Source organism: Molossus molossus, unplaced genomic scaffold (genome assembly GCF_014108415.1).
Source record: "Molossus molossus isolate mMolMol1 unplaced genomic scaffold, mMolMol1.p scaffold_m16_p_9, whole genome shotgun sequence".
Taxonomy (NCBI): domain Eukaryota; kingdom Metazoa; phylum Chordata; class Mammalia; order Chiroptera; family Molossidae; genus Molossus; species Molossus molossus.
The window spans coordinates 100299296-100326559 of NW_023425403.1; the positions used below are offsets into that span (position 1 = coordinate 100299296).

The 27264-nt window shown below is 37.5% G+C and overlaps 1 protein-coding gene across 1 annotated transcript; it reads left to right on the forward strand.

Annotated features, from left to right (window-relative positions):
* Window positions 1-515: 515 nt before the first annotated feature.
* MED4 (mediator complex subunit 4) lies at window positions 516-27184 on the forward strand. The gene is made up of 7 exons (XM_036250014.1): window positions 516-646; window positions 15830-15896; window positions 19217-19387; window positions 21509-21566; window positions 23042-23128; window positions 24380-24511; window positions 26569-27184. Exons 1-7 carry the CDS (start codon window positions 528-530, stop codon window positions 26739-26741), a joined length of 807 nt encoding a protein of 268 aa, XP_036105907.1. The 5' UTR covers window positions 516-527; the 3' UTR covers window positions 26742-27184.
* The last annotated feature ends 80 nt before the right edge of the window (window positions 27185-27264 follow it).

The window sequence follows — 27264 nt, forward strand, 5'->3', positions numbered from 1 at the left end:
TTTTCAGCTGCAACAATTAACATTGTGAGTTTTGTTATGTGTATTTTACCACAATAAAGAAAAAACTGACGGGGAAAAAAAAAGATGAATTATAGTTCCTGTCCCAAGGTGCTTATTACAACCTCGAGAGGCCAAACAGCAGGGTGGCAATGGTGTTAATGGAACGCAGGCTAAAGGTTGATACTGAGGAGACCCAGCCTGTCTCACGAAGAAGCTGACACAGGAGGTAGAACATTACTACCTCTTTTAAATGCTCCAAATTCGTTTAGCAGAAGCCTTCCCGTCCAGCCTGCAGAACAAAAGGTTGGACTGAACGTGACTGCCTTATGCTCACCTGTTCTCAGGTTTGAAATCGACAAGCCCTCTCCGGCCCAGCAGATGGCGCTCGCGCCCGCAGTGCACCTTCCGGACCACAGGGGACGCTCTAGCAAGGCGTCTCCTCCCCTTCTCAGTGACCTGTTCGCCTACAGAACCCGCCTCTTCGGCAGCGCGCAGCTGCGCACAAACTTGCTGGGCCTTGGAGGAGCATGGCGGCGTCTTCGGTGGGCGAGAAGGAGCGGCCGGGGGTCGGCTCGGGAGCGGCGTGCGGGAACAGCACGCGAGAGCGGCTGCTGTCTGCGCTGGACGATCTGGAGGTATTGTCCAGGTAATACGGGCGGCCTGAGGGCCTGGTTGCGGCGGGGTTGGGAGGGCTGACTGCGGACCGACCGGCCCTGAGTGGGCGCTAGTTCCCGAGTTTGGCAGGGAGGAGACCCCGGCGCGCACTCCCACAGACAATGTCCGAGTGACGTCGACGTGGTGTCGCAGTCCTGCGGACTCTGAGACGGCACCCCCCACACCTCCAGCGGACATTTTAGTCCTGACAGTAACCCTGCAATCCCAAGACTGTCAGAACCGTGGCAGACGAAGATCGGTGTGACTTCCTTCGACCGTGGTCACTATACACACATTTGAAGAACTTTCGCCGGGTGCCAAGCGCAGGAAGACGGTAGTGAGGGTGAGACTGGATGTGGACGTGAAAAGCCCACTCTCTCAAACGCGAAGACAGCGGGACCTGATGTTAGAGGTGTGCGCTGCGGTGCCGGAGCCCTGGGATTAGGCGCCTGCCAGGTTGTAATCAGGGTTGGCTTCTTGGAGAAAGGGCTGCATAGCAAGATAACCAGATTCACTGAGCGGCAGGTGGCTGGAGCAGCATGTACAAAGGCCTGGAAACCTGAGCACAACAACTTGCTGGCATTGCCAGTTTGGGATGGCTGGGGTGCAGCGTGTGTAGCAGAGATATCTGATGAAATTGCGTGTCATTTTTTTTTTTAATCTGGCATCGTTCATGATAGTCTGTTAAGTGAGTGCCCCCTCTTAATTCCTCACATTCACTTGGGTATTAAAATTGTTTTGGTTCTTTCTCCTAAAATGTTGCTCAGATTTGATCTCTTGTTCCCATACCCACTGTTTTACATTCCATCATAAATCTTTCTTAATGCAGCCTCCCAACAGTTTTAGTTACCTTTATGAATCTTCACTATGTCAATTTTGCCCAAGAGCAGAGAGCTTTTTAAAAGGCACCTCAGTTCACTTTTCTACTTTAAAATAGTTGTTAGGTACCCATTGCCCCCTGAGATAAAGTCCATATTCTTGACCTTATTGTGCATGTGCAATAGATAAAGCCATTCTCCTCTTAATCCATCCTATTATCCTCATTTATGCCACATTCCCTCCACCCTTCCATGCCCTTCACTCCAGGCTCCTGAATGCTCCCCATTCTAAAGCTAGTCATACTTCCTCATTCCTAATGCCACACCCACTCCACCTCCAACTTGATAACTCATTCATTCATCCAGCTCAAATGTCACCATTTCCAGTAGCCAACGTTCATTGACAGCTTTAGAATAAATCTTATATATTGTATTACTTGACCTACTAATAATCAGCATTTTGTCTGCTGTGCTTTAGTCCTTGTCATAAGCAAGCATTGTTTACCAGCTTACTAAATCAGCACAATATTAAATGATGTAATAAAAACACACAGACCATAAATTAAATAGCTCACGTGTTTTATCCACTGTTTATTTAGACTGTATTAAACTCAGATACTGCTTGACTACAAGTAGGGCACATGGAATATTTAGTCATCCAGCAGTCAGTACAGTGAACATAAACTCAGGCACAAGGCATCTGTCTTAATGTGTTGCCTCTGTGAAGTAACACCAGTGCTGTTTCCTTGTCTTTGTTGGTTTAGTATTTCCTGGTGTCAGTTAATCCCGTCATCCTGTAATCCTGTCAATGAAGACCAGCATGATTTCTTAGTAAAGACCCTAGCAAGACAGAACTTTCTTAAATTTTCAGTTAAATTATTTATGTCTCTGCTCTGTGTGACATGACTGTCATTGGGACAGTTAATTGAAGCTTCATTTAGTTTATGTTGGGGGCTTATTCTTTGTAAGTCATTAAACATCAGGTTGACATCCCATAAATGCTGTGAGCCCACTGCTTTTCTAAATAGGATCAACTGTTATTTGAAAAAAATCAGTGCATTCATCCTAATGAGTGCTTTTAGATTCACTGGTCATTGGAACTGTGTCTCTGAGTAGCTTGACTCGCCTTGAATAGGTAGCCATGTAGTTGTGATACAAATTTGTGTTTCATTAGATTCAGAACAACTAATAACTAATTGGAAAATACTTCTGTTGCTCCTGTATGAGCCAGTTCCTGTATGACCCAGTTTTTCCACTTCCTTGAATTCTGGATCTTCTGTTTGAAATGGTCCTTTGAACTATTTCTTCTCTGGCAATGTCTCACCTGAAAGCCAATTCTAATACTTGATTGGCTTCTAAAAATCTATTCTAAGGAATCTTAATGATGCTGTTGAGTATGGAATCAGTCTAATTAAAATGTTCCTTATTATTTATTTTGATCAACCATATGATCTGGATGGTAGTGATTATTTTTCTGTATATATGTTGACTTTGTGAAGAAGTGGCACCCCTTTTGGGAAGTAGTGACTGCTGCCTTTTTGTTCTGAGTGGGTATTAGTCTTAGAATTTCAAATCTTTACCTTAGTGTAGTCAGTGAGGACATTCAGCTGAGGACATTCACCTTCTCACTCTTCTACTGTGAAACCCCGTAAATTCATTTCTCTCTTGAGCTTTACTTACTGTAATATAGTTTGTTGGTCTGTTTTGCTGAGTAACCCTAGAATATATTTCATATTCACTAATTTCAGGAACTGTGTTTTGTAGTCTGCCCATCAGGGTAATGGTCTTGGAGAATTTCTTCTGACATTGGACAACCCAGCAGTCAATCTTGAGTTCTTGCTTCCTGGATCGTTGTGCTACTGAGCTGTGTATCTGAGGTGTGTTTTCCTAATGCTATCAGTACCTGTAGGAGTGCATATGCTTGATATTCATGTACTGTCCACTTGAGATAGCATAATTGATTCATAAGTTACGTTAAATTTGAGACTAAATTGAAATTCTTTTGTTCTAGATTGGACCAATTTCTCACAGTTTGTATTTAATCTTTTCCTTGATTACCAAGTATAGTATTTTCTGTGTGGTGAAATGTTTTTCCTCACTGAAGTAGTAGATCATCGTTTAAATTTTCCTCAAGAACCTCGGTGTTTCTGAAACATATCTTTGGAATTCCACTTAAAAGAGGTGCTCTTTTGCTTCCTCTAAAAGAAGCTGTATTTCCTCTGTTGCTCTTTTTTCTGGAATGTCAAAAAAGACTTTGATTTCTCATTAATTTGTAGTCCTCTCTGAATCGACATGTTGACAGGTGATAGGCGTCTTCTTTCTTTCAGCAGCCTGTGGTAATAACCATTATCTTAGAAGTTCATTTTTCTTTTTCTCTTATTTCTTCCTGACTTACCTGTCATGCTGTTTTATTTGTTCATCTCTAAAGAAAGACAGAATGACAGTTGGTAAGTGAAAATATACCTCTTTTACGATCTTGGTAGTTCGTGGTGTCACTTTGTGGTTTGCCCCTTTAGACTCACTGAAACTTCTCCACAAAATGAGGCTGCTCCAGTGTGATTGGTTTTCCAAAAAGTCCAATTATGTGCCCAGACATAGTACATATACTGATTCTGTGACCTGTGAAGTTTGTCATTATCCTCTGAATGAAGTTTGTCTTGTTTTTATTTTTTTATGAAAAATGAAAAGAAAGGCTTCTGATTAATGTAACCTTTGACTTTACAAAAGTTTGAAGTTTGGAATATATTTTTTATTGTTACTTGATTATGTAGCTTTTCAGTATATATATATATTACTTTGTAAAATGAATAGAAAATGGTACTCTTTGAAGGAAGTAAAAAAAAAAAAAAAGACATATAGATGGATTGTAATCTAAAAGTTTTTCTTAACCTGTTTGTAACTCAGAATTCATTGTCCCACAGAAACCATGTTGATAGTAGTCTTAAGGTTTCCACACGAGTCTGTGAATTCTGTTTACCTCTAATTTACCTCAAATGTAGTTGACCCTTGAACAGTGCAAGGTTACAGACACCAATCTCAATCTACCATTCACTCCAATATCTACATATAACTTTTTTAAAAATTTATTTATTTTTGTTACAGATGTTTCTCCTTTTCCCCCCACTGATTCCTCCCTCCCCCTCCCTCCTCACCCTGTTCCCAACTTTGTTGCCCATGACCTTTGTTCATGCATAAATGCATATAAGTTATGTGGTTTATCTCACCCCCACCACCCCCCATTCTGGGATTTTCAGACTGTACCCCACTTCCACATCTCTGGGACTACCCCATTCCTTAGAATGTTATGTTCATTATATTCCACAAATAAGTGAGATCATATGATACTTGTCTTTCACTGTCTGGCTTGTTTTGCTTAGGATGATACTTTCCAGGTCCCTCCATGTCGTCTCAAACGATAAGAGATCTTTCTTTCTTACAGCTGCCTACTCCATTGTGTATATGTACCACAGCTGTTTTATCCATTCGTCAACTGATGAACATTTGGGCTGTATCCAGATCTTAGCTATTGTAAATAGTGCTGCTGTGACCATGGGGGTACATACATTCTTTCTGATTGGTGTTTCGGGCTTCTTAGGGTATATTCCTAGAAATGGGACCACTGGATCAAATGGAAGTTCAACTTTTAATTTCTTGAGCTAACACCATATTGTTTCCATAGTGGCTGCACCAGTCTGCATTCCCACCAGCAGTGTACTAGAGTCCCCTTTTCTCCACATCCTCGCCAACACTTGTTGTTTGATGATTTGTTGATGGTGGCCATTCTGACAGGTGTGAGGTGATATCTTGTTTTAATTTTGCATCAATCTGATGATTAGTGATGTTGAGCATTTCTTCATATGTCTCTTAGCTATTTGTATGTCCTGTTTAGCAGGTGTCTATTTAGTTCCTCTGCCCATTTTTTAATTGGGTATTTTGTCTTCTTTTTGTTGAATTGTGTAAGCACTCTCTATATATAGGAAATTGACACCTTATCTGATATATCATTGGCAATTATGCTCTCCCATACAGTGGGTTGCCTTTCCATTTTGATGATTGTAACTTTTGCTTTGCAGAAGCTTTTTAGTTTGATGTAGTCCCATGTGCTCATTTTCTCCTTTGTATCTGTCGCCTTAGGTGATGTATCAGTGAAAATTGTGCTGTGAATGATGTCTGAAATTTTGTTGACTACATTTTCTTCTAGGGTTTTTATGGATTTGTGAGTCACGTTTAAGTCTTTTATCCATTTTGAGTTTATTCTTGTGTACGGTGTAAGTTGATGGTTTAGTTTTATTTTTTGCATGTAGTTATCCAATTTTCCCAACACCATTTATTAAAGAAGCTGTCTTGACTCCACTGTATGCTCTTGCCCCCTTTCTCAAATATCAATTGAGCATATTGCCTTGGGTCCATTTCTGGGTTCTCTGTTCTGTTCCACTGGTCTATATGCCTGTTCTTATGCCAGTACCAGGCTGTTTTGATTACAGTGGCTTTGTAGTATAACCTGAAATCTGGTAATGTGATCCCTCCAACTTTGTTCTTCTTTTTCAAGATTGCTGTGGCTTAAAGATCAGAACAGAAATAAACAACATAGAGACCAAAAAAACAATTCAAAGGATCAATGAAACAAAGAGCTGGTTTTTCGAAAAGATAAACAAGATTGATGGACCCTTAGCTAGACTCACCAAGAAACAAAGAGAGAGAACCCAAATACACAAAATCAGAGGTGAAAGAAGAGAAGTAACAATTGACACTACGGAAATACAAAAGATCGTTAACAACTACTATGAAAAATTATATGGCAACAAATTTGACAATCTGAGCGAAATAGACAAATTTCAAAAATACATAGTCTCCCAAAACTGGACGAGAAACAGATAGAAAACTTGAACAGACCAATAACAACAGAAGAAATTGAAGATGTAATCAAGACTCTCCCAGCAAACAAAAGCCCAGGCCCGGATGGCTTCACGGGGGAGTTTTACCGAACATTCAAAGAAGAACTAACACCCATTCTCCTCAAACTATTTCAAAAAATTCAAGAAGAAGGAAGACTTCCAAACTCATTTTATGAAGCCAGCATAATTCTAATTCCAAAAACAGAAAAAGACACTACAAAGAAAGAAAACTACAGGCCAATATCCCTGATGAACATAGATGCCAAAATTCTGAACAAAATATTAGCAAATCAGATCAAGCAATACACCAAAAAAATTATCCACCATGACCAAGTGGGATTCATCCCAGGGATGCAAGGCTGATACAATATTCGCAAATCAAGAAACGTGATATACCACATAAACAAAATGAAGAATAAAAACCACATGATCATATCAATAGATGCTGAAAAAGCCTTCGACAAAATTCAGCATCCATTTCTGATAAAAACGCTCAGCAATGTGGGAATAGAAGGATCATATCTCGACATAATAAAGGCCATATATGAAAGACCTACAGCCAACATCATACTCAATGGGCAGAAATTAAAAGCATTTCCCTTAAGAACAGGAACAAGGCAAGGATGCCCACTTTCGCCACTCTTATTTAACATAGTACTGGAAGTCTTAACCACAGCAATAAGACAGGAAGAAAAAATAAAAAGGATCCAAATTGTAAAGGAGGAAGTGAAACTGTCATTCACAGATGACATGATACTATACGTAGAAAACCCCAAAGACTCCATCAAAACTTGACTAGACTTAATAAATGAATTTGGCTAAGTAGCAGGATACAAAATTAACGTCAAGAAATCGATGGCATTCTTATTCACCAATGATGAACTCACAGAAAGAAAAATTAAGAAAACAATCCCATTTACGATTGCGGCAAAAAAAAAATTAAGATACCTAGGAATAAACTTAACCTACGAAATAAAGGACTTATTCGCAGAAAACTACAGGTCATTGAAAAAAGAAATAGAAGAAGATATAAAAAAGTGGAAGCACATACCCTATTCATGGATTGGAACAATTAACATCATTAAAATGTCCATATTACCAAAAGCAATCTATAGATTCAGTGCAATCCCCATCAAAATACCAATGGCATACTTCACAGAATTAGAACAAGTACTTCAAAAGTTCATATGGAACCAAAAAAGACCTCAAATAGCCACTGCAATCTTGAAAAAGAAGAACAAAGTTGGAGGGATCATGTTACCAGATTTCAGGTTATACTACAAAGCCACTGTAATCAAAACAGCCTGATACTGGCACAAGAACAGGCATATAGACCAGTGGAACAGAACAGAGAACCTAAAAATGGACCCAAGGCAATATGCTCAATTAATATTTGACAAAGGTGGCAAGAGCATACAGTGGAGTAAGGACAGCCTCTTTAATAAATGGTGCTGGGAAAATTGGACAGCTACATGCAGAAAACTGAAACTAGACCATCAACTTACACCGTACACAAGAATAAACTCAAAATGGATAAAAGACTTAATGTGACTCATGAATACATAAAACTCCTAGAAGAAACTGTAGGCAACAAAATTTCAGACATCATACGCAGCAGAATTTTCACTGATACATCACCTAAGGCAATAGAAACAAAGGAGAAAATGAACACATGGGACTACATCAAACTCAAAAGCTTCTGCACAGCGAAAGAGACAATTATCAAAACAGAAAGGCTACCCACTGTATGGGAGAGCATAATTGCCAATGATATATCAGATTAGGCGTTAATTTCCAATATATATAGAGTACTCATACAACTCCACAAAAGGAAGACAAAGAACCCAATTAAAAAATGGGCAGAGGAACTAAATAGACACCTCTCCAAACAGGACACTCAAATAGCTAAGAGACATATGAAGAAATGCTCAACATCACTAATCATCAGAGAGATGCACATTAAAACAACAATGAGTTATCACCTCACACCTGTCAGAATGGCTGCCATCAACAAATCATCAAAAAAGTGTTGGCAAGGGTGTGGAGAAAAGGGGACTCTAGTACACTGCTGGTGGGAATGCAGACTGGTGCAGCCACTATGGAAAACAATATGGTGTTACCTCAAAAAATTAAAAATTGAACTTCCATTTGACCCAGTGATCTCACTTCTAGGAATATACCCTAAGAAGCCTGAAACACCAATCAGAAAGAATATATGTACCCCCATGTTTGTAGCAGCACTATTTACATTAGCTAAGATCTGGAAACAGCCCAAGTGTCTATCAGTAGATAAATGGATAAAACATCTGTGGTACATATACACAATGGAGTACTACACAGCTATAAGACAGAAAGATCTCTTATCCTTTGAGATTACATGGAGGGACCTGGAAAGTATCATCCTAAGTGAAACAAGCCAAACAGAGAAAAACAAGTATCATATGATCTCACTTATTTATGGAATATAATGAACATAACAGTCTGAGGAATGGGGTAGTCCCAGAGACGTGGAAGTAGGGTACAGATTGACAATCCCCAGAAGAGAGGGTGGTGGGGGAGAGATCAGCCACAGAACTTATTTGCATGTATGCATGAACAATGGACATGGACAACAAAGCTGGGGACAGGGCAGGGAGGGAGGGGGAGAGGGGAATCAGTGAGGGGAAAAGGAGAAACACCTGTAACAAAAATTAATAAAAAATTTTTAAAAAGGTTGCTATGGCTATTCGAGGTCTTTTTCGGTTCCATATGAACTTTTGAAGTATTTATTCTAGTTCTGTGAAGTATGTCATTGGTATTTTGATGGGGTTTGCATCGAATCTACAGATTGCTTTGGGTAGTATGGACATTTTAATGATGTTGATTCTTCCAATCCATGAACAAGGTATGTGCTTCCACTTTTTTATATCTTCCTCTGTTTCTGTCTTCAGTGACCTGTAGTTTTCTGTGAATAGGTCCTTTATTTCTTTGGTTAAGTTTATTCCTAGGTATCATAATTTTTTTGCTGCGATGGTAATTGGGATTGAGTGGCAAAAGTGGGCATCCTTGCCTTGTTCCTGTTCTTACGGGAAATGCTTTTAGTTTTTGCCCATTGAGTATGATGTTGGCTGTAGGTCTTTTGTATATGGCCTTTATTATGTCTAGATATGATCCTTCTATTCCCACATTGCTGAGCGTTTTTATCAGAAATGGATGCTGGATTTTGTCAAATGCTTTTTCATTGTCTATTGATATGATCATATGATTTTTATCTTTCATTTTGTTTCTGTGGTGTATCACATTTATTGATTTGCGAATATTGTACCAGCCTTGCATCCCTGGGATGAATCCCACTTGGTCATGGTGAATAATTTTTTTGATGTATTGCTGGATTCGATTTGCTAGTATTTTGTTCAGGATTTTGGCGTCTGTGTTCATCATAGACAGGGATATTGGCCTGTAGTTTTCTTTCTTTGTAGTGTCTTTTTCTGGTTTTGGAATTAGAATTACGCTGGCCTCATAAAATGAGATTGGAAGTCTTCCTTCTTCTTGAATTTTTGAAATAGTTTGAAGAGAATGGGTATTAGTTCTTTGAATGCTCAGTAAAATTTTCCTGTGAAACCGTCTGGGCCTGGGCTTTTGTTTGCTGGGAGAGTCTTGATTACATCTTCAATTTCTTCTGTTTTTATTGGTCTGTTCAAGTTTTCTACCTCTGCCCGGTTCAGTTTTGGGAGACTATGTGTTTTTTGAAATTGGTCCATTTCGCTTAGATTGTTCGATTTGTTACCGTATAATTGTTCATAATATTTTTTAACAATCCATTGTATTTCTGTGGTGTCAGTTATTATTTCTCCTCTTTCACCTCTGATTTTGTGTATTTGGGTTCTCTTTTTGTTTCTTGTTGAGTCTAGCCAAGGGTCCATCAATCTTGTTTATCTTTTCAAAGAACCAGCTTTTTGTTTCATTGATCGTTTGAATTGTTTTGTTTTTGTTTTTTTGTCTCTATGTCATTTATTTCTGCTTTGATCTTTACTGTTTCCTTCCTTCTACTTGCTCTGGGGTTTTCTTTTTGTTTGCTTTGTAGTTCTTTAAGTTGTGAAGTGAGATACTCTTTTAGAAATTTTTCTTCCTTTTGAGGTAGGCCTGTAGTGCTATGAACTTCCCTCTCAGAACAGCTTTCACTGCATCCCATAGATTTTGTGTTGTTGTGTGTTCACTTTCATTGGTTTCCAGGAAGTTTTTAATTTCTTCCTTGATCTTCACGGTAACCCATTCATTGTTTAATAACATGCTATTTATCCTCCATGTTTTCGAGTGTCTTTGCATGTTCTTGTAGTTGATTTCTAGTTGCATGCCATTGTGATCTGAGAAGATGCTTGATATGATTTCAGTCTTCTTGAACTTATAGAGACTTGCTTTGTGTCCTAACATATGGTCTATCTTTCAGAATGTCCCATGTGCACTTGCAAAGAATGTAAATTCTGCAGTTTTAGGATGTAATTCTCTGTAGGTATCTAGTAAATCCCTTTGATCATGCACTTCATTTAGAGTTTGTGTTTCCTTGTTAATTTTTTGTCCAGAAGATCTATCCAGTGATATCAGCGGGGTGTTGAAGTCCCCTGCTATGATTGTATTGCTGTTGATTTCTCTTTTGAAGTCTTCCAGAACATTTTTAACGTACATTGGTGCTCCTATATTGGGTGTGTTTACAAAGGTTATATCTTCCTGTTGGATAGATCCTTTCAATATAGTGGCCTTCTTTGTCTCTAGTTATGGCCTTCATGTTGAAATCTACTTTATCAGATATGAGTATTGCTATCCCAGCTTATTTTTCCTTTCTGTTTGCTTAATGATTTTTTTCCATCCCTTCACTCTCAACCTATGTGAGTCTTTTGTTTTGAGGAGGGTCTCTTGTAAACAACATATATGCGAGTCATACTTTCTTATTCAGTCAGCTACTCTGTGTCTTTTTATCAGAATATTCAGACCATGCACATTTAAGGTGATAATTGATATGTACTTATTTATTGCCGTTTTTGTTTTGTGTGGTTCTATTTTCCTTTCTATTTCTTCTACTAATTACAGCAGTCCTTTTAGCATATCTTGCAGTGCTGGTTTGGTGTTAATATATTCCCTTAGCCTTTTTTTTTTTTTTTTGTCTGGAAAGCTCTTTATTTGACCTATTTTGAGTGATAGCTTTGCTGGATAGAGTAGTCTTGGACTGAGATCCTTGTTTTTCATGACCTTCATTACTTTATGCCACTGCCTTCTGGCCTATAGTGTTTCTGTTTTGAAGTCAGCCTTATGGGGGTTCCTTTGTAAGTAACCTATTACTTATCTCTTGCTGCCTTTAGGATTCTCTTTGTCTTTAATGTTTGGCATTTTAATTACTGTGTGTCTTGGTATGGGCCTGTTTGGGTTCTTCTTACTTGGGGCTCTCTGTGCTTCTTGAACTTGAATGCCATCTTTCTTCACCAAGGTAGGGAAGTTTTCTGTCACTATTTGTTGAAATATATTTTCTAACCCGTGCTCATTTTCTTCTTCTTTGTGGACTCCTATGATCTGAATGTTATTTTGTTTCCAGTTGTCCCACAGTTCTCTTAAGCTATCTTCCTGGTTTTTAATTGTTTTTTCCTTTTGGTTTTTTGATTGATTGATTTTTTTCTACCCTGTCTTCTAATTCACTGACTCGGTCCTCAGCTTCCTCTACTCTGCTGGTTAGTCTTTCCAATGTGTTCTTTATTTCTGCTATGTCATTCTTCATTTCCACTTCGTTGGTTTTCACTGTTTCTATATCTTTACTCATGGTTCTGATGTACGTACTCATGCTGTTGAGCTTCCTCAAGATCATGGCTCTGAACTCTACCTCTGATAATTTGCGTAGCTGCATTTCATTTAACTCATCTTCAATAGAGCTCTCTTGGTCTTTCATTTGGGATTTGTTTCTTTGTTTCACCATTTTGGCTATCTCAGTGGGTTTTGGAGCCTGAAAAATTTTCCCTTTGGGTGTTGGTGTTCTCCTGTTTGTGGCTCCTTCTGCTGGGTTTGGATGAGCCTGGGTGGGCCCATGTTAAACACCACTGTCAAGTCTTAGTTTCCTGGGTAGATTTGCAAGCCCAGGAAAGGTTCAGTTATCCTCTAGCTTTTTCCTGTTGGCCAGTAGTCTCAGTTACTCAGTGCCTTGGAATGTAGCTGTGATGTTCTGCCTAAGAGGATTTCCAGAGGGTGGGATAGATGCTGGTTTTTAATGAGCCTCAATTTTTATTTCTTTGCCTCACCTGGGAAAGGCTGAATCTCCGAGGGAGGGTGGTTGCTGCTTTTCCCCACAGCTCGTGGAAGGAGCATACTGGCACTGTCCTTCATGGCTGCAACTCAGCAAAAACTCTGAGTGCCCTCCAAATCCCAGGTTTCCCCACACAATTCCAGTCCAGTCTTCCCTCCCTCTGCCGTAGCCCCCAGGTGAGTGGCTGTGGCTATTTTAGAGCTCTGTCCTGGCTCTCTGGGCTGTGGAGCAGTCTTGGTCTTTATTCCTCAAGGGCACTGCGTACAGCTAAGACTGCTGCTGTTCGTGGGCTCCCAGCCTGCCACCCTGTTGTGCCTCTGCAGATCCTACCAGGTTCCTGGTTATATGGTCCTGTCCTACTGCTTTTCTGTTGCTTTTTTTCGAGGATTTGTCCTTATTTTAGTTGTAATTCCCGTTTGGCCCTGGGAGATTGTCTGAGTGGCTTCTATCCACTCTGCCTCCTTTTCCACATCCTCTAAGCCTATCTTGTGCGCAGCTGGGTCCCACAGGCCTTTCTGGTGCCCCCGCACCCTGCAGGTCCCGCAGGTAACTGGATTGCACAGTCCCTCTGGGTGGCACAGGCCTCTCTGGTGCTTCATCACCCAGCAGGTCCTGTGGGTAACGATTGCACAGTCCCTGCTGAGTCGTGCAGGCCTCTCTGGTGCTTGAGCACCCCACAGGCCCCGTGGGTAACTAGCACAGTTTCTGCTAGGTGGCACAGGCCTCTCTGGTGGCCCCGCACCCTGCAGTTCCTGTGGGCGGGCAGCTGGATCGCACCAGTCTTCTCTTGGACTCAGGCTTCCCACTGCTCTTGTGAGCTACTGGGCTGCACAGGCCTCTGTGGAGCCCCAGGTCCCGCTGCTGGCGGCTGGGGAGTGCTGCTGCCCTGTGGGGCTCAACTCCTGCTCAGCTTTTGCTGTAGATTTTGGGGATGCGTCTCAGCTGCTGGTCTGTGCTTCTGTTGCCTGTGAATGGATGTTTGCTCACCAGCCTCTGTTGCTGGGGGTATATCTGGACTCTGATCGGGCTGCTACTATGGGGGATGGTGCTGGGCTCCGGGCCATCCACGGCTTCCGCAACAGGCACTTAGGGAGCTCCACTACTGTGCACCAGTCTGTGTTGACACAGTGTCCACTGGTCTGATGGTGCCAGGTGTGCTGGTGGGCTCAGGTTGCTGGGCCTAGCCACTCCCAATGCCTCCTCCCAGGGAACATCCGGGATCTGCCAGAATGGTGGGACCTCCCTGTGGTGCAGGGAGAAGCACCCTGAAGGGCCACTTACCGGGGTAGCCAGCTGCTCAGTGTCTCTGCATTGCTCCGGTTTGGTCGTCCACCTTCGAGTCCACTCACACTCTCACACATACTCGTTCACTCTCTCACACACTCACCCTCTCTCAGGTCCTGCCTGCTGCCATCTTCCCCCTTGTCTCTCTACCTACCTACATATAACTTTTGACTCCCCAAAACTAGCCTGCTGTTGATAACATAAGCAGTAAATTAACATATTTTATATATGTATTATGTACTTTATTCTTACAATAAAGTAAACTAATAGAGAAAAGAAACTGTTACTAAGAAAATAAAGAAGAGAAAATACCTTTTCCTACCCTTAACTTTAGTTTTAGTTTTGTATTTTCTTGGTTATTCTTGTCACCTGTATTAGAATTTAAGTGCTAATTTTTACTTTTATAACCCATACATCTAGAAAGTGCCTGGCATAATAATAGGCATTCAAGAAATATTTGATGAATGAGTATATGGAGACCTTCCATTCCCATATCCACTTTTTTCATTAATTAGTTTATTAATTCATGCTATGGGGAAGGTTGAGTCCAATTGACACCAGGAAAAAAAAAAAAAACAGTTTGGCTCGGCCGGTGTGGCTCAGTAGTTGAGCATTGACCCATGCACCAAGAGGTTTGATTCTCAGTCAGGGCACATGCCCAAGTTGTGGGCCAAATCTCCAGTTGGGGGCATGTAGGAGGTGGCCAGTCGATGTTCTCTCTCATCGATGTTTCTATGTCTCCCCCTCTATAAAATCAGTAAAGGAAAAATAATAGTTTGAGGCTAACAGGAAGGAAGGTGGAAATAAGTAAGTAAAAATAGCCCGGCAGCCAGTGAAAAGTTACAAACACTGGAGCTGACTAGTCCTGTCAGGTAGCAAATTGTAAAGCTGTCCTCCCCTTCATAATTTCTGAAAAATCTCATCTGTCAACAGGTGTGGAACTAATATATAAATATTACTTGCTATTCATCTTTTCCTGCTCTATCTATATACTAGTTTTCTTATAGAATTGGCATATCTTGTAAATGAGCTTTCTAGATAGATAGGATTTTATTATAATATGTAAGAATCCCTTTTATCTGATACCTGTTTGGTTAATTTAAAATTTTAAATCAGGTAGAAAATTATTTTAAAAAATAACTCCCTCATTTCTTGTTTTATTTTACCTTAGAACACATAAAAGACTATGTTTTCACTGATCTTTTCATATAAAACAAGAGACAAGGAACTTGTTATATGAAGGGCTGAATTGTAAATATTTGCAGAGGCCTTAAGTTCTCTGCTACAGCTACTAACTGCCATTGTAGTGAGAACACATCATAGATGATATGTAAAGGAAGGGGCATGCTTACCAAAATTGCAGATGTTCTAGACTGGATTTGACTTGCAGACAGACCCCTACTGTAGTTTTTTATTCATAAACCACCCATAATTGGCTGCAATTTCTAGTTTGGTTTCTTTAAAGTGAAGTGAGAACTTAGACTCCCCATCAAGCAGTCTTATGGCAGACTCTTGCTGGGTTTTGGACTTTCCCCTGGTTCTTCACAGTTGTCCTGTGCAAACCTCTGTTGGGTCTTTCCAAGCATTTAACTTTTTACAGAAACACCTTTTCTATTCATAATCGTATTTCATTGGTATTTATGTATTGGCTATCAATGTATATAATTATAGTAATAAGTAAAACTTTCATAAATAAGTTTACTAATAAACACAACTTGTGAGAGTGCCGTGCAGCTGATGAGAGCTGAAGTCCACAGTCATAGTGGCCTGAAGGACAGTAGCCATTCATACTCAGTGCTGTAGGTACCATGAACCCAGCAAGTCTGGTACAGAAGAAAGCCTGTAGTGTATTTACTTTGCAAAGGGTTTTGTTTGTTTGTTTGTTTTTTAATTTTCTTTTGTCCGTCTTATTTTAGGGAACTCATAGAAATGTTGGCAATTTCAAGAAACCAAAAGTTGTTACAGTCTGGAGAGGAAAACCAGGTAAGTGTCTTTTTTAAGTTAATATTTGTATCATTTATATAATGTAGCAATGTGCTAAAAAAAAATAGTTGTCTAAGGGTTTACAGTATTATTTTCTATTACAGTTCTAATTACAGTTACACATTTATTGATTTTTATCTTTTAAATGAACCAATAAAGTCTTGTTAAATGGAGATTAAAAACAGTTTCTGCGATCAAAAAGGTCAGTGCTCTCATAAATTAGCCCTTTATTGTAGGATTGGTTTCCCCAATGCAACCTGAGTGGAAATAAAGGAGCTTACAACTGTTAATGAAGGTTACTTATTTTGTGGATGTTCAGTTTACAGGTAGTTGGTATTTTCTTTATCCTTTTTTGTGTTTCCTAATTTTCTACAGTGAACGTTGTGTTTGTTTGTTTTTTGGTTTTTGGATTTTGTTTTCTGATTCAAGACTTTTTAAAGAGTGTAAATTTTATATTATGTGTGTGGGGGTGCCACAATTAAAAGAACACTTTTTAAGAGAAAATAGGAAGAATTACCTTTTTTAAAGGTATAAGAACAATGTCTGATAGACCTCTTCTCCCCACCCTGTACCCCATCATTATCTTAATTTCATTTTATGATGTTTTGAGGGCAGAGAAATCTGATGTACTCTATATAGAAGAGCTTCAGAACTTGTTTTCTTCAAGGATTAATTCCCTCAAGAGGAGAGGGAGGAACCAGATAAGGCTACAAGTTGAAAAAAGCTGCTGACTTAAGGGATATTAGGATTGGGGTTTTATTCTTGTTGTTGTTGTTATATATATATATATATATAAAAATATATATATAAAAATTTTTTTTTTATCCTCACCCGAGGACATTTTTCTATTTTAAGTTCAGATAGAGTGGGAGAGGGAGAGAGACAGAGACAGAGACAGACATCAACATGAAAGGGACACATCGAGCAGCTGCCACCCGCACGACCCAAGGTACTTGCCCTTAGCAGGAACTGAACCTGGGTCTCTCTGGTTCGCAGGTGGACACTCTAACCACTGAGCCAAACCAGCCAAGGCAGGTTTTGTTGTTTTTATTGGTGGTTTTGTTTTCAGAAAAAGAAAGAGCGTAGAGACAAATGTGTTAATAAAAGAATCTCCAATTTTTTATTAATAAATAAATAACATGTGGGATTAATTAGGAATTTATACAAAATGAGCAGAAAGTGAAATGTGAGTTTTGATTTTATTTCCTAAGCACTCAGTAAATACTAGCTATAAACCGGGCACCTGGCTTATTCAGAAGATGATAACTAAGACCTGCATAATTAGCACTAACCTTTCTTAAACTTTTTAAGAACTAACAAGTCTTGCCCTGGCTAGCATGGCTTAGTTGGTTGGGCATCATCTCATGTACTAAAAGGTTTGCTGTTTTGATTCCTGGTCAGGGCACATGCCTGGGTTGCAGACCTGATCTCCGGTGGGAGGCATGCAGGAGGCAGCCAATCGATGTTGCACTCTCACATTGATATTTCTTCTACCTTTCTCTCTCTTTAAAAATCAATAAACTGTTCTTTGAAAAACAAAAAACTAGTGATTCTGTGAATTGTATCTTATACTTAGCACTGTGAATTCTTGTATAATTTTCATTAAAACTGTTAAATATTAGAGGGATATGCCCATTTGAAAACTTTCTAACCACCATTTTATTTGAATATTCATATTTTTATACATATAGAATTTCAGAGTTAGAAGGTTAGAATCTAGGTCTTCTGACTTCAGTTGAATAATTTTCTCTACTCAACAATAAAATCTAAAGAGAATTTTTACTACTCACTGGTAGTATACAAAATAGGTCAGACTGTGTAAACTTCTTGAAAGTTGTTATTAACCAAACTACTCACTTTGGTTAATAATGTTTTTAAATATATCTTTTATGGAAATGGAAACCTAGCTTTCTCCTCTTGAGAAAGAATGGGGATTGAGAAGAATGGGGATTAAAGGCCTATTAAATAGAAAACATTTTTTACAGAAAATGCTTTCTGTTGTTACTTAATATAAATTTTCAATACAGGATGCAGCGCAGTCTTTTGTCTATTGTATTAGAAGTCCTATAAAAATGTGAGGAACTTCATACTAAAAGGAACTTGAGCACGCATATCTGTTTTTTTTTAGTCTTTAACAGATTTTTAGTAATATTTTAAACATTGGTTCTGAATTTTTATAGCCATTTTCTTTCTGATATAGTATATCCTACTAGCATAGTAAAGTAAAGGTGTTTAGATCAGACTGCATCTTCTGTAGTTGGCAGGGGTTGGGTGATGATGATAAAGTTCAATAAGAACTTTTCTACATGTACTTAGCATATATTATATCATAAATTTTTGTAACAACTGTATGTGATAAGGCACTGTTATGCCCTTTTCCTAATGAGAAAACAGGCTCCAAGAGGTCAGGTAACTTTCCCATGTTATACTGCTAATAAATGAAAGACTAGAGATTTGAACCCAAACTTTTATTTTCTCCTTCTTAACCTTCATAGTTATTGCCAAAACTTACTTACTATTTTTTGAAATCACTCTTTTATAAATCAGCTTTATTCTAAGCAGTACTACACATGAAATCACAGATTTTATGTGACAGTTATATTTTTCTAATAGCACAAATGTATAATTCCAAAAGATTTTTAAGTTCTTTGTGCCAACTAGAATCATGTCAAGTACTAGAATTAGGGGAACCTCCAATGCATTATATTTTTAAGGATAAACTTTAAAATTTTTTTCTTCCCTGGAAAATGAATAAACTTGTTCATTTTGACATATTGCTAGTTCTGAAAGGCTAGTTCTGTTTTGTATGAAAGAATCGCATATAATTACAAAAAAGAAGAAAATCTTAATATTAGTTTGTTTTCCAATTATAAGTGGGTTATTTCTTAATTAAAAAAAATTTTTTAATCCTCACTCAATATTTTTCCATTTTTCTTCAGATAGAATGGGAAGGAGGGAGAGAGAGAGGGAGGGGGGGAGGGAGGAAGGAAGGAGGGAGGGAGGGAGCGAAGGAGAGAAGGAGAGAGACATCAAATGGCAGCCTCCTGCATAACCCTGACCAGGGCCGGGGATGAACCACAACCGAGGTATGTTTTCTTGACCGGAATAGAACCTATGACTCATTACTTTGCAGGCTGACGATCTCTAACGGCTGAGCCAAACCGGCCAGGGCAGATTATTTTTATTTTTAATAAGTATTAAAAATATTTGAAGTTGTTAAAATGTTATAACCTGAACAACTAACAGATGAATTCTTTGCTTCATTGGAATGTAGCTTTTTAATATTTTGTTGTCTTCTCTAATCAACTATTATCTGACAGGTGCTGGAGTTGTTAATTCACAGAGATGGGGAATTTCAAGAACTAATGAAATTGGCACTTAATCAGGGAAAAATCCATCATGAAATGCAAGTTTTAGAAAAAGAAGTTGAGAAGAGAGACAGTGATATTCAGCAACTACAAAAACAGCTGAAGGAAGCTGAACAAATACTGGTAAGTTGGCAGTCTGGTTCTTTAACAAGGATATTGTTTATTTAATGTATTTTTAAAAAATAAGTCTGTTATCAGTATTTTTTTTTTTTTAATTGCTTTTTAGAAAGAAAGGGAGAGGGAGGGAGAGAGAAAAAAATAAAACATCAATGTGAGAGCAAAACATTGATCTGCTGCCTCCTTCATGCCCCGCTTTGGAAATTGAGCCCACAGCCTCGGCATGTGCCCTGACTGGAAATCAAACCAGCAACCTTTTGGTGCACGGGACAATGCCCAATGAACTGAGCCACATTGGCCTAGGCTCTATTATCAGTATTTTGAGGTGGCAGAAATGTCATTTTCCAAGTCTGGAAGCGACAACTTTTTATTTTGGTCAAATGAAAGGTCATTGTCATTTTCTTTTTCTCACTTACTGTTTCAGATAGTCTGCATTACCATTGAACCACATGTTTATTATTTAAAGATTTCATAGGATTGAATTATAGAAATGGGAAACTTTACTTTTATCATGTCTTGATACAAGTATTGTTAATAGTCTAAATCTTCAGTTTTAAAAATATTTCAAAATCAGTCAAAATATGTACCAATTTTATAAATTGATTAAAAATTATATTATTTAGTCTTCCTTCCTAAACTAGGTGGGATTAGGATGGCTGTCAAGGATTCTAATTTTTATTTTTCATTTTGTTTTTGGCTACTATTTCATAGAGGCAATTTATTTACTATTATTTGCCCAGTTATTTCACTAAATACTGACTAATGTAATTGTTGTATGGTGGTATTACAGACAGCTGAGTTTGATTCTCATCTGGACCAGACATAGTTGGCATCCTTAACCCTGATAAATCTCTCCAAAATATGTCAAAATGGGCTCCAGTATATAGCAGCCTGTGCGGTTTAGGGTAAATTAACCACTCCTACTACAGAAACCCCAAGTGAACACTTCTAATAAAATCTATTTTTCATTAGGAAAGTATACTTGCTTATCAAAATGTATTCAAAAGATACAAAAACCTAGAAAGAAGAGAAAATGGCCTTTAGTTCCACTGCTCAAAGACTGCCACTGTTTACAGTTCAGTGTAGGTCCTTTCAATCTCAGGTATATTCATTTTTACCCATTGTAATTAAGAAGGTACTACCTGACTTTCTATTACTGTTTATTAAACTTTAAGCATTTTTCATATAACTATATCCAGCTTGTTTAGTTTTCTAACTTTTTGTAACAAATAATGCTTTGATGAATATCCTTTCAGAAAAGATTTTTTTCTTTTGCATTTCAAATTATATTCTTTAGATAAAGTTTTCAAAAATATAATTATTGAGTTAAAGTAAGTAACCACTGAATTTTATAATATAGGTAATAGCAACTGACATTTATTGAGCATGTGTGCACCAGGCCCTATGCTTTACATGTGACTTGCATTATCTCAGTCTTCATAGCAATGATATGAAATCAGTACCTTTTTTGCATTTTAAAGATGAAGAAACTGAAGATTTTAAAAGAATAACTAACTTGCCCAAAGAGGGTAAAAAGGAGAGATGGAATTTAAACCTAAATCTCTCTAATGCCATACTTTAGCCACTGTGTTATAGTTGAGGATGCTTCTACTAGATTAACGTCATTGGATCCATTAGTGTACCTTTGTAGGAAGTGTGTGTGGGGGGGTTCATATAGCAGTCATTAAGCATGGAGGTTATGGTAATATATAAATGAATTATGTCGAGTATCAATGTAAGAATGTATCTTGTAAATTAAAAAATGAATTTTTAGATGTTTTGTTCTTGAACTAAGTGAAAGAATAGGATGTTTTTGGAGTGGTTCATGGTCTAGGTCTCTTCTGAATGATAGAAAACATAAAGAAAATATATTGGTAAACAATCCAATTTATACATTGTTTCTAACAACTAATTTGTGAATGGAGACTAATTCATGAGTATAATATTTGTTTCATTAAATATAACCGATGTAGATGATACCAAGTGCTGTTTCAGAATATTACATATAAAATGTGCGGATTTCAAAATTGGATATTGTTCTGTAGGATAAAAGATATTGTGAATTAAGCATAAAACTGTGCTTTATATAGTTAAGAATAAACCATATTTCTCTTTCATTTTCTTTAGGCAACAGCTGTTTACCAAGCAAAAGAAAAACTGAAATCAATAGAAAAGGCAAGAAAAGGTTAGTACTATGGGAACACTGAATGACTTTCTGAAAATATCAACTCTTAGTCTCAAGAAACTGATGAGAATATTATTAGTAATCATTTGCTGCTGTCAAAAGATTCCAATAAATTTTTATTGTAAAGTGCTGGCTGTGTTTTAGCGCTTTGCCTAAGTATCACATCCTCTTTCAGGTTATAAAAAGCAATAGTATAAGGCAAGTTATGGCCATGTACCCAAACGTGCAATAAAGACAATGGCTTTAAAAAATTGTTGAGAGAAGAGAACTGTGAGCTGGAAGGGAGTGGGATTTAAATTAAATCTTGAAAGATAAGATAGAGAATGAAAGAAAACTTCCATTGAGCAACTTTAGTGGGACTAAGAACATCAGGAAGTCAGAACTAGTTGTGGCTTTGGGACATATGTATGTAGAAATCCAGCATGCCTTCCTGTTTCCTCCTGCTTCTCTCTAAAAGGCTCCCATTTGGGATCTTTTAGTTTGCATACTAAAAGTCAGAATTGTAATGAAAACTCTGGTTACTTCCTTTTAATCTACATTTAGTGATTTTAGACTTACTGTCTAACTTTCCTCCTCTTTTCGTGTTTCAAATAACTACTGTTAATATTTGGCCCTGGCTGGTTTGGCTCAGCGGTTAGAGCATCGGCCTGCGGTCCGGAGAGACCCGGGTTCGGTTCCCGCTAAGGGCATGTACTTCGGTTGCAGTTTGTCCCCGGCCCTGGTTGGTCGTGCGGTGGCAGCCACTCGATGTGTCCCTTTCACATCGATGTTTCTCTCTCTCTGTCTCTTCCTCTCTCTCCCTCCCACTCTATCTGTACAAAAAATGGAAAAATGTCCTCGGGTGAGGATAAAAAAATATATATATATATTTGGTGTGTGTCCTTCCAGATTTTTTTAAATCTGTAAATACCTAAGTAACATGAATAGTACAAATACATATGCATACACATTTTCTAAAAAATTAGGCCATGCTATACATATTACTGCACAGATTACTTTTTTTATTTAATGAATATATTGTAAACATCTTTCTACTTAGGTCTACTAATAAGCTTAGAGGACATTATGCTAACAGTTGAGTGATATAGTATGAACTGCTGCTCTGATTGAATAGTTTGGATGTCACTGGGAAATGAAATACTCTGTTCTTTTATTTCTGTTCTCTTGCTTTCAGAACAGTAATAGTATTTAATGGTAGTTAACAATTGAGGTTATTGAGCATTGTCATGCTAGTCTCCCAAATATAATACTAATTATGTCAGCTGATATTTCTGAATGTCTTACTCTGTAGTTTAGAAATATATATATATATATATATATATATATAATTTAAGTTTACAGTATGTATTAGGTTATTATTAGGGAAGGTAGGTAACTCATATCATTTAAATTTTAAGTATTATGTATAACTATGACACATGCATTTATAAACTTTTGTGTTTATTTGACTCATGTTATACTCTGGACTCTCTCAGGTGCTATCTCCTCTGAAGAAATAATTAAATATGCACATAGGATTAGTGCAAGTAATGCTGTGTGCGCCCCACTGACCTGGGTTCCAGGTAAGAATGCTCCTCTTTTTCCTAGATGTGTATGATTTTGAAAATTCTTAACATGACTGTACACAAAAATAGGAAAAAATATTTAAATATAGAATGTATTTAAATATAGAATTATGTAACATCTGCTGCATGTTTTCACATCTTTAAGGTTTTACAAGTAAGAATATAGGTCATTGGTTTTATCAGTTTGGTTATCTACAAAGCAATTGCCACTAGGGATTGTGTTTGTTTATTTTTCAATAATATTTAAAAGCACAAGATAATATGTGATGATTCTAAAGCTATAGATTTATATGCCTGTAAAACCCAAGCTGGCTAGAAGCCAACATTTTCGAGTCATTAGGATTTCCACAAAGATTCCAGCCTGAAAAACAGACAATTCCAACTCTTAGGTGATAAAGCACTGAGTGCTCAACAGCAGACACACAGGACTGGGAAGAACTGCAGTAAACAGCAAAGGGAGTAAAAAGCTGCAACTATATTAATAGACAGTGGATGGAGATGGATAAGATGGAGACACTAAGGTAGAGCAGCAGTCTTTTGGGAGGAGTGGGAGATAGTTATCTCAATTTTAGTAATTCCTGATGGTATTTTGCCATACTAAAATAACTAAGGATAACTACATTGTTTGGGATGAATAATCTGGAGTTTGTGAGAAATATTACCAAAATGTTGGTCCAAATCTGGCCAAGTTTTTATCAACCCCAAACTGCTATTTATTATGCTTTTATGATTGGAAATAAAGATTACTGGCTCCTGATACTCCACTGGAAAGTTAAGGAATTAGTCGTTAAATGACAAGATGCAAGAGATTGGTTGCAAAATAGTTTTAATTTAGACAGTTCTTTCTGTAAGCATTCAGTTCTTTCTCTCAGAAAAAAAAGTGTGTCATGATTTGTTCTCCCTCAGAGTGTATATCATTATTATTTTCATACTAAATAATGCAGTTAAGTTAGAAGCATCAAGATCATTTTAACTTTTTTAATTTGTCATTTGGGATGTTTGCTAAAATGACAAACTTTTCTCATTTTTTTCATATACAAAATAGTATATTATGGGGAAGATTCAAAGAAATAAGTATTTATCCTCTTAGTAACAATTGATAAGATGACCTTATATTTCAGGATTGAAAGTGTAACTTGCATTTTTTATAGTGTACCAATCGAATTAAAAGTCATCTGTTTTGAGTTTGGGTTTTCTTTTGTTTTTGTGTTCTTTTTAAAAGAATTTTTCTTCTTATTATTTTTTTAGGGGACCCAAGGAGACCATACCCAACTGATTTAGAGATGAGAAGTGGATTATTGGGTCAGATGAACAATCCTTCCACTAATGGTGTGAATGGTCATTTACCTGGGGATGCACTTGCAGCAGGCAGATTGCCAGGTAATAATTAAAAGAATGCTTTCAGGCAGACCAAAGTTTTGGCTCTTGAACAAGTTTGAGGTACCAGACCCAATTCATTTTAATAGCTAGGTTTCTGCCTATTTATTCTACTCTCTATTTTAAAGACTGTTCTGGATGGTGGTTATGAAATTAGAATAAACTGACTTTTCTCTCATTTGTTAATATGCCATTTTCCTCAGGCATTGGGCCTTTTATTGTTTTTATTGTTCTAAACATAGCTTTTTAAAATTGTGAAACATACTGTATAAACAGAGTAAGAAATACATATGCTCACTTTAAAGTTTATAAAGTGAATATATTCCTGAAAAACCCCCAAGTTAACAAAATGAATAACAAAGCTTTTTTAAGCTTTTAATAACTTGATAAAATAGCATTTTTGTGAGTCTTGGTTTATTCTGAGCTTCAGCCTTCCTAGAGTTTTGCATATAGGTTTGTGCTATTTCTGTATGTTATTTTATGTTTTCTATGTTTCGTCTTTTGTAGAAGTAACTTGTTTTGATTTGATAGAACATTTAAAAAGTTTAAAAGAAAAGAAAGGAGAAAACTACCCTTTTCATCAATCACTTTTTTTTTTTTTTTTGATACGTTGCCCCTAGCGGGAACCGAACCCAGGACTCTCTGGTCCACAGGCCAATGCTCCAACCACTGAGCCAAACCGGCCAGGGCTCATCAATCACTTTTCATATTTTACCTATTTCATTGTTTTCCTCTATATTGTTTGCATTGTTAAAAATGTGCTCTAGCTAATGCTTTTTTTTGTTTAACATCTCATTGTAAGGATGTCCCTGTGTTACTAAAATGCTTTGCAAACATCATTTTTGTTAATTATCTGAAGTACAAACTGGGAACTCACTGTGCCTTCATTTCGCTGTATATCTCCTCATTTTTCTCTTTGTGATTGTACCATATCATATGCCAGTCAGGATCTATTCAGGAGGCAGAAACCACACCAGAAATGTGGACAAGGAAAATTTAAAGAATTATTACTTAGTGTAGTAACAAGATACTATCTACTAGAGGAATAACAGATATGGGGAGCAGTTACTACATCTAGGAGCAAGGCAGAGTACCCAAGCTTCCTTCTCACCAACATCCCAAGGCCTTTGTTTATATCATGGTGTCCTCGGTAGAGAGGTATAGCTGTGGCCCACTAGATGGCAGAGAAATTAGATGAGGTGTCACAGGCCAGAGCTGGCAAACAGGAAATTACCCACTAGAATTCCAGCAAGACTTGCTGGAAAGCCATCCTTTGGGGTAGCAGTGAAATTTACTGGGAAACCATCCTATGGGATGCCACTGAAACAGGCTAGGAGATGAGCACCACTTGTCCTGAGCACCAACCAGGCACCACAAGAGTAAGAAGGAAAGCATGGGATCCAGGAAGAGAAACCAGTTCCTCTGGTGGAGTCCCCCAATGCCCTCTACTGACAAAGCTTAACAGTTTAGCTGCCAACAAGGGAGAAATGTGCATCCAGGGAGAAGAGTGGATTTGAAGCCTAAAAGGCAGTTTAACTTGTAATATGTAGTATAGTATACATTAACTATGTATAATATATGTAAAGAATAGAGAGAGAATAACATATATCTTCTAATAGACAGGGTGGGGCAAAAGTAGGTTTACAGTTATTCGAATGGAAAACAATACAATAATAATACAAGAATAAACTTTTGCATACTCACACTGTAAACCTACTTCTGCCTCATCTTGTGTGTGTGTGTATATATATATATATATTTATAACATAGATATAGGAAATACGTGATTGGTGTGAATGTTTTGCAAAAGAAAAATTAACAATTGACTGATGAATAGTTACTTATATAAAGCATGGTTTAAAAAAAATAAGGTTCTAGTTACTAAAACATTACTGTCTTCTTGATAAATTTGATGTCATTAATTTGGCCAAATGTGTATTTTGATTTCTAGCCTTTAAAAAAATAGCTATTTTAAAGTATTTGCATGGAAGGAAGAGTAATCTAGAAGTAAATAATTACTAGTAGAAGTTTTCTTATATTTGCTTCTTTCTTTTCCCCAGATGTCCTTGCTCCACAGTATCCCTGGCAGTCAAATGATATGGCAATGAATATGTTACCACCAAATCACAGTAATGACTTTTTGTTGGAACCTCCTGGGCATAATAAAGAAAATGAAGATGATGTAGAGGTTATGTCAACAGACTCCTCAAGCAGTAGTAGTGACTCTGATTGAAAAAAACATACAGTGAATACTATAGAATTCTGTTTCTTAAACAGTAGCAAACCTGTAAAAATAGTCAGGTTATATTGGTCGTAGGGGAACTGTGCAGCCCATTTAAAATCACAGTGGACTTTCTTTTTAAGACCTAAAATCATGATTTTAGTTCTAAACCATTTGGTAAATATTTACAGAATAATCAGAATTTCGGGGGGAAATTACTCAGTTCATTGCTGTCTTACCCTGTTCTAATCCAGCATGTTGGATTTGTATGTAGTAGTTCTGGAAATAAGGTTTTGGGGAAATGACCCATGAACGTATCACTAATAGGCCTCCTGGAATTAGAAAATGTTTTTAAAAGGCAGCAGATCACTGAATGTGCATCATATCAAAATATTAAAAACCTTACTGAGAGTGAAGGTTGTTAGCTTCTGTCACAGGACCAGAAGTTTCTCAATTTGCACTATTTGTAATTATTGTAACTTTTGTAAATAAACTAACTTGTTTATACTTTTTTATGCTCATTTTTTAATTTAAA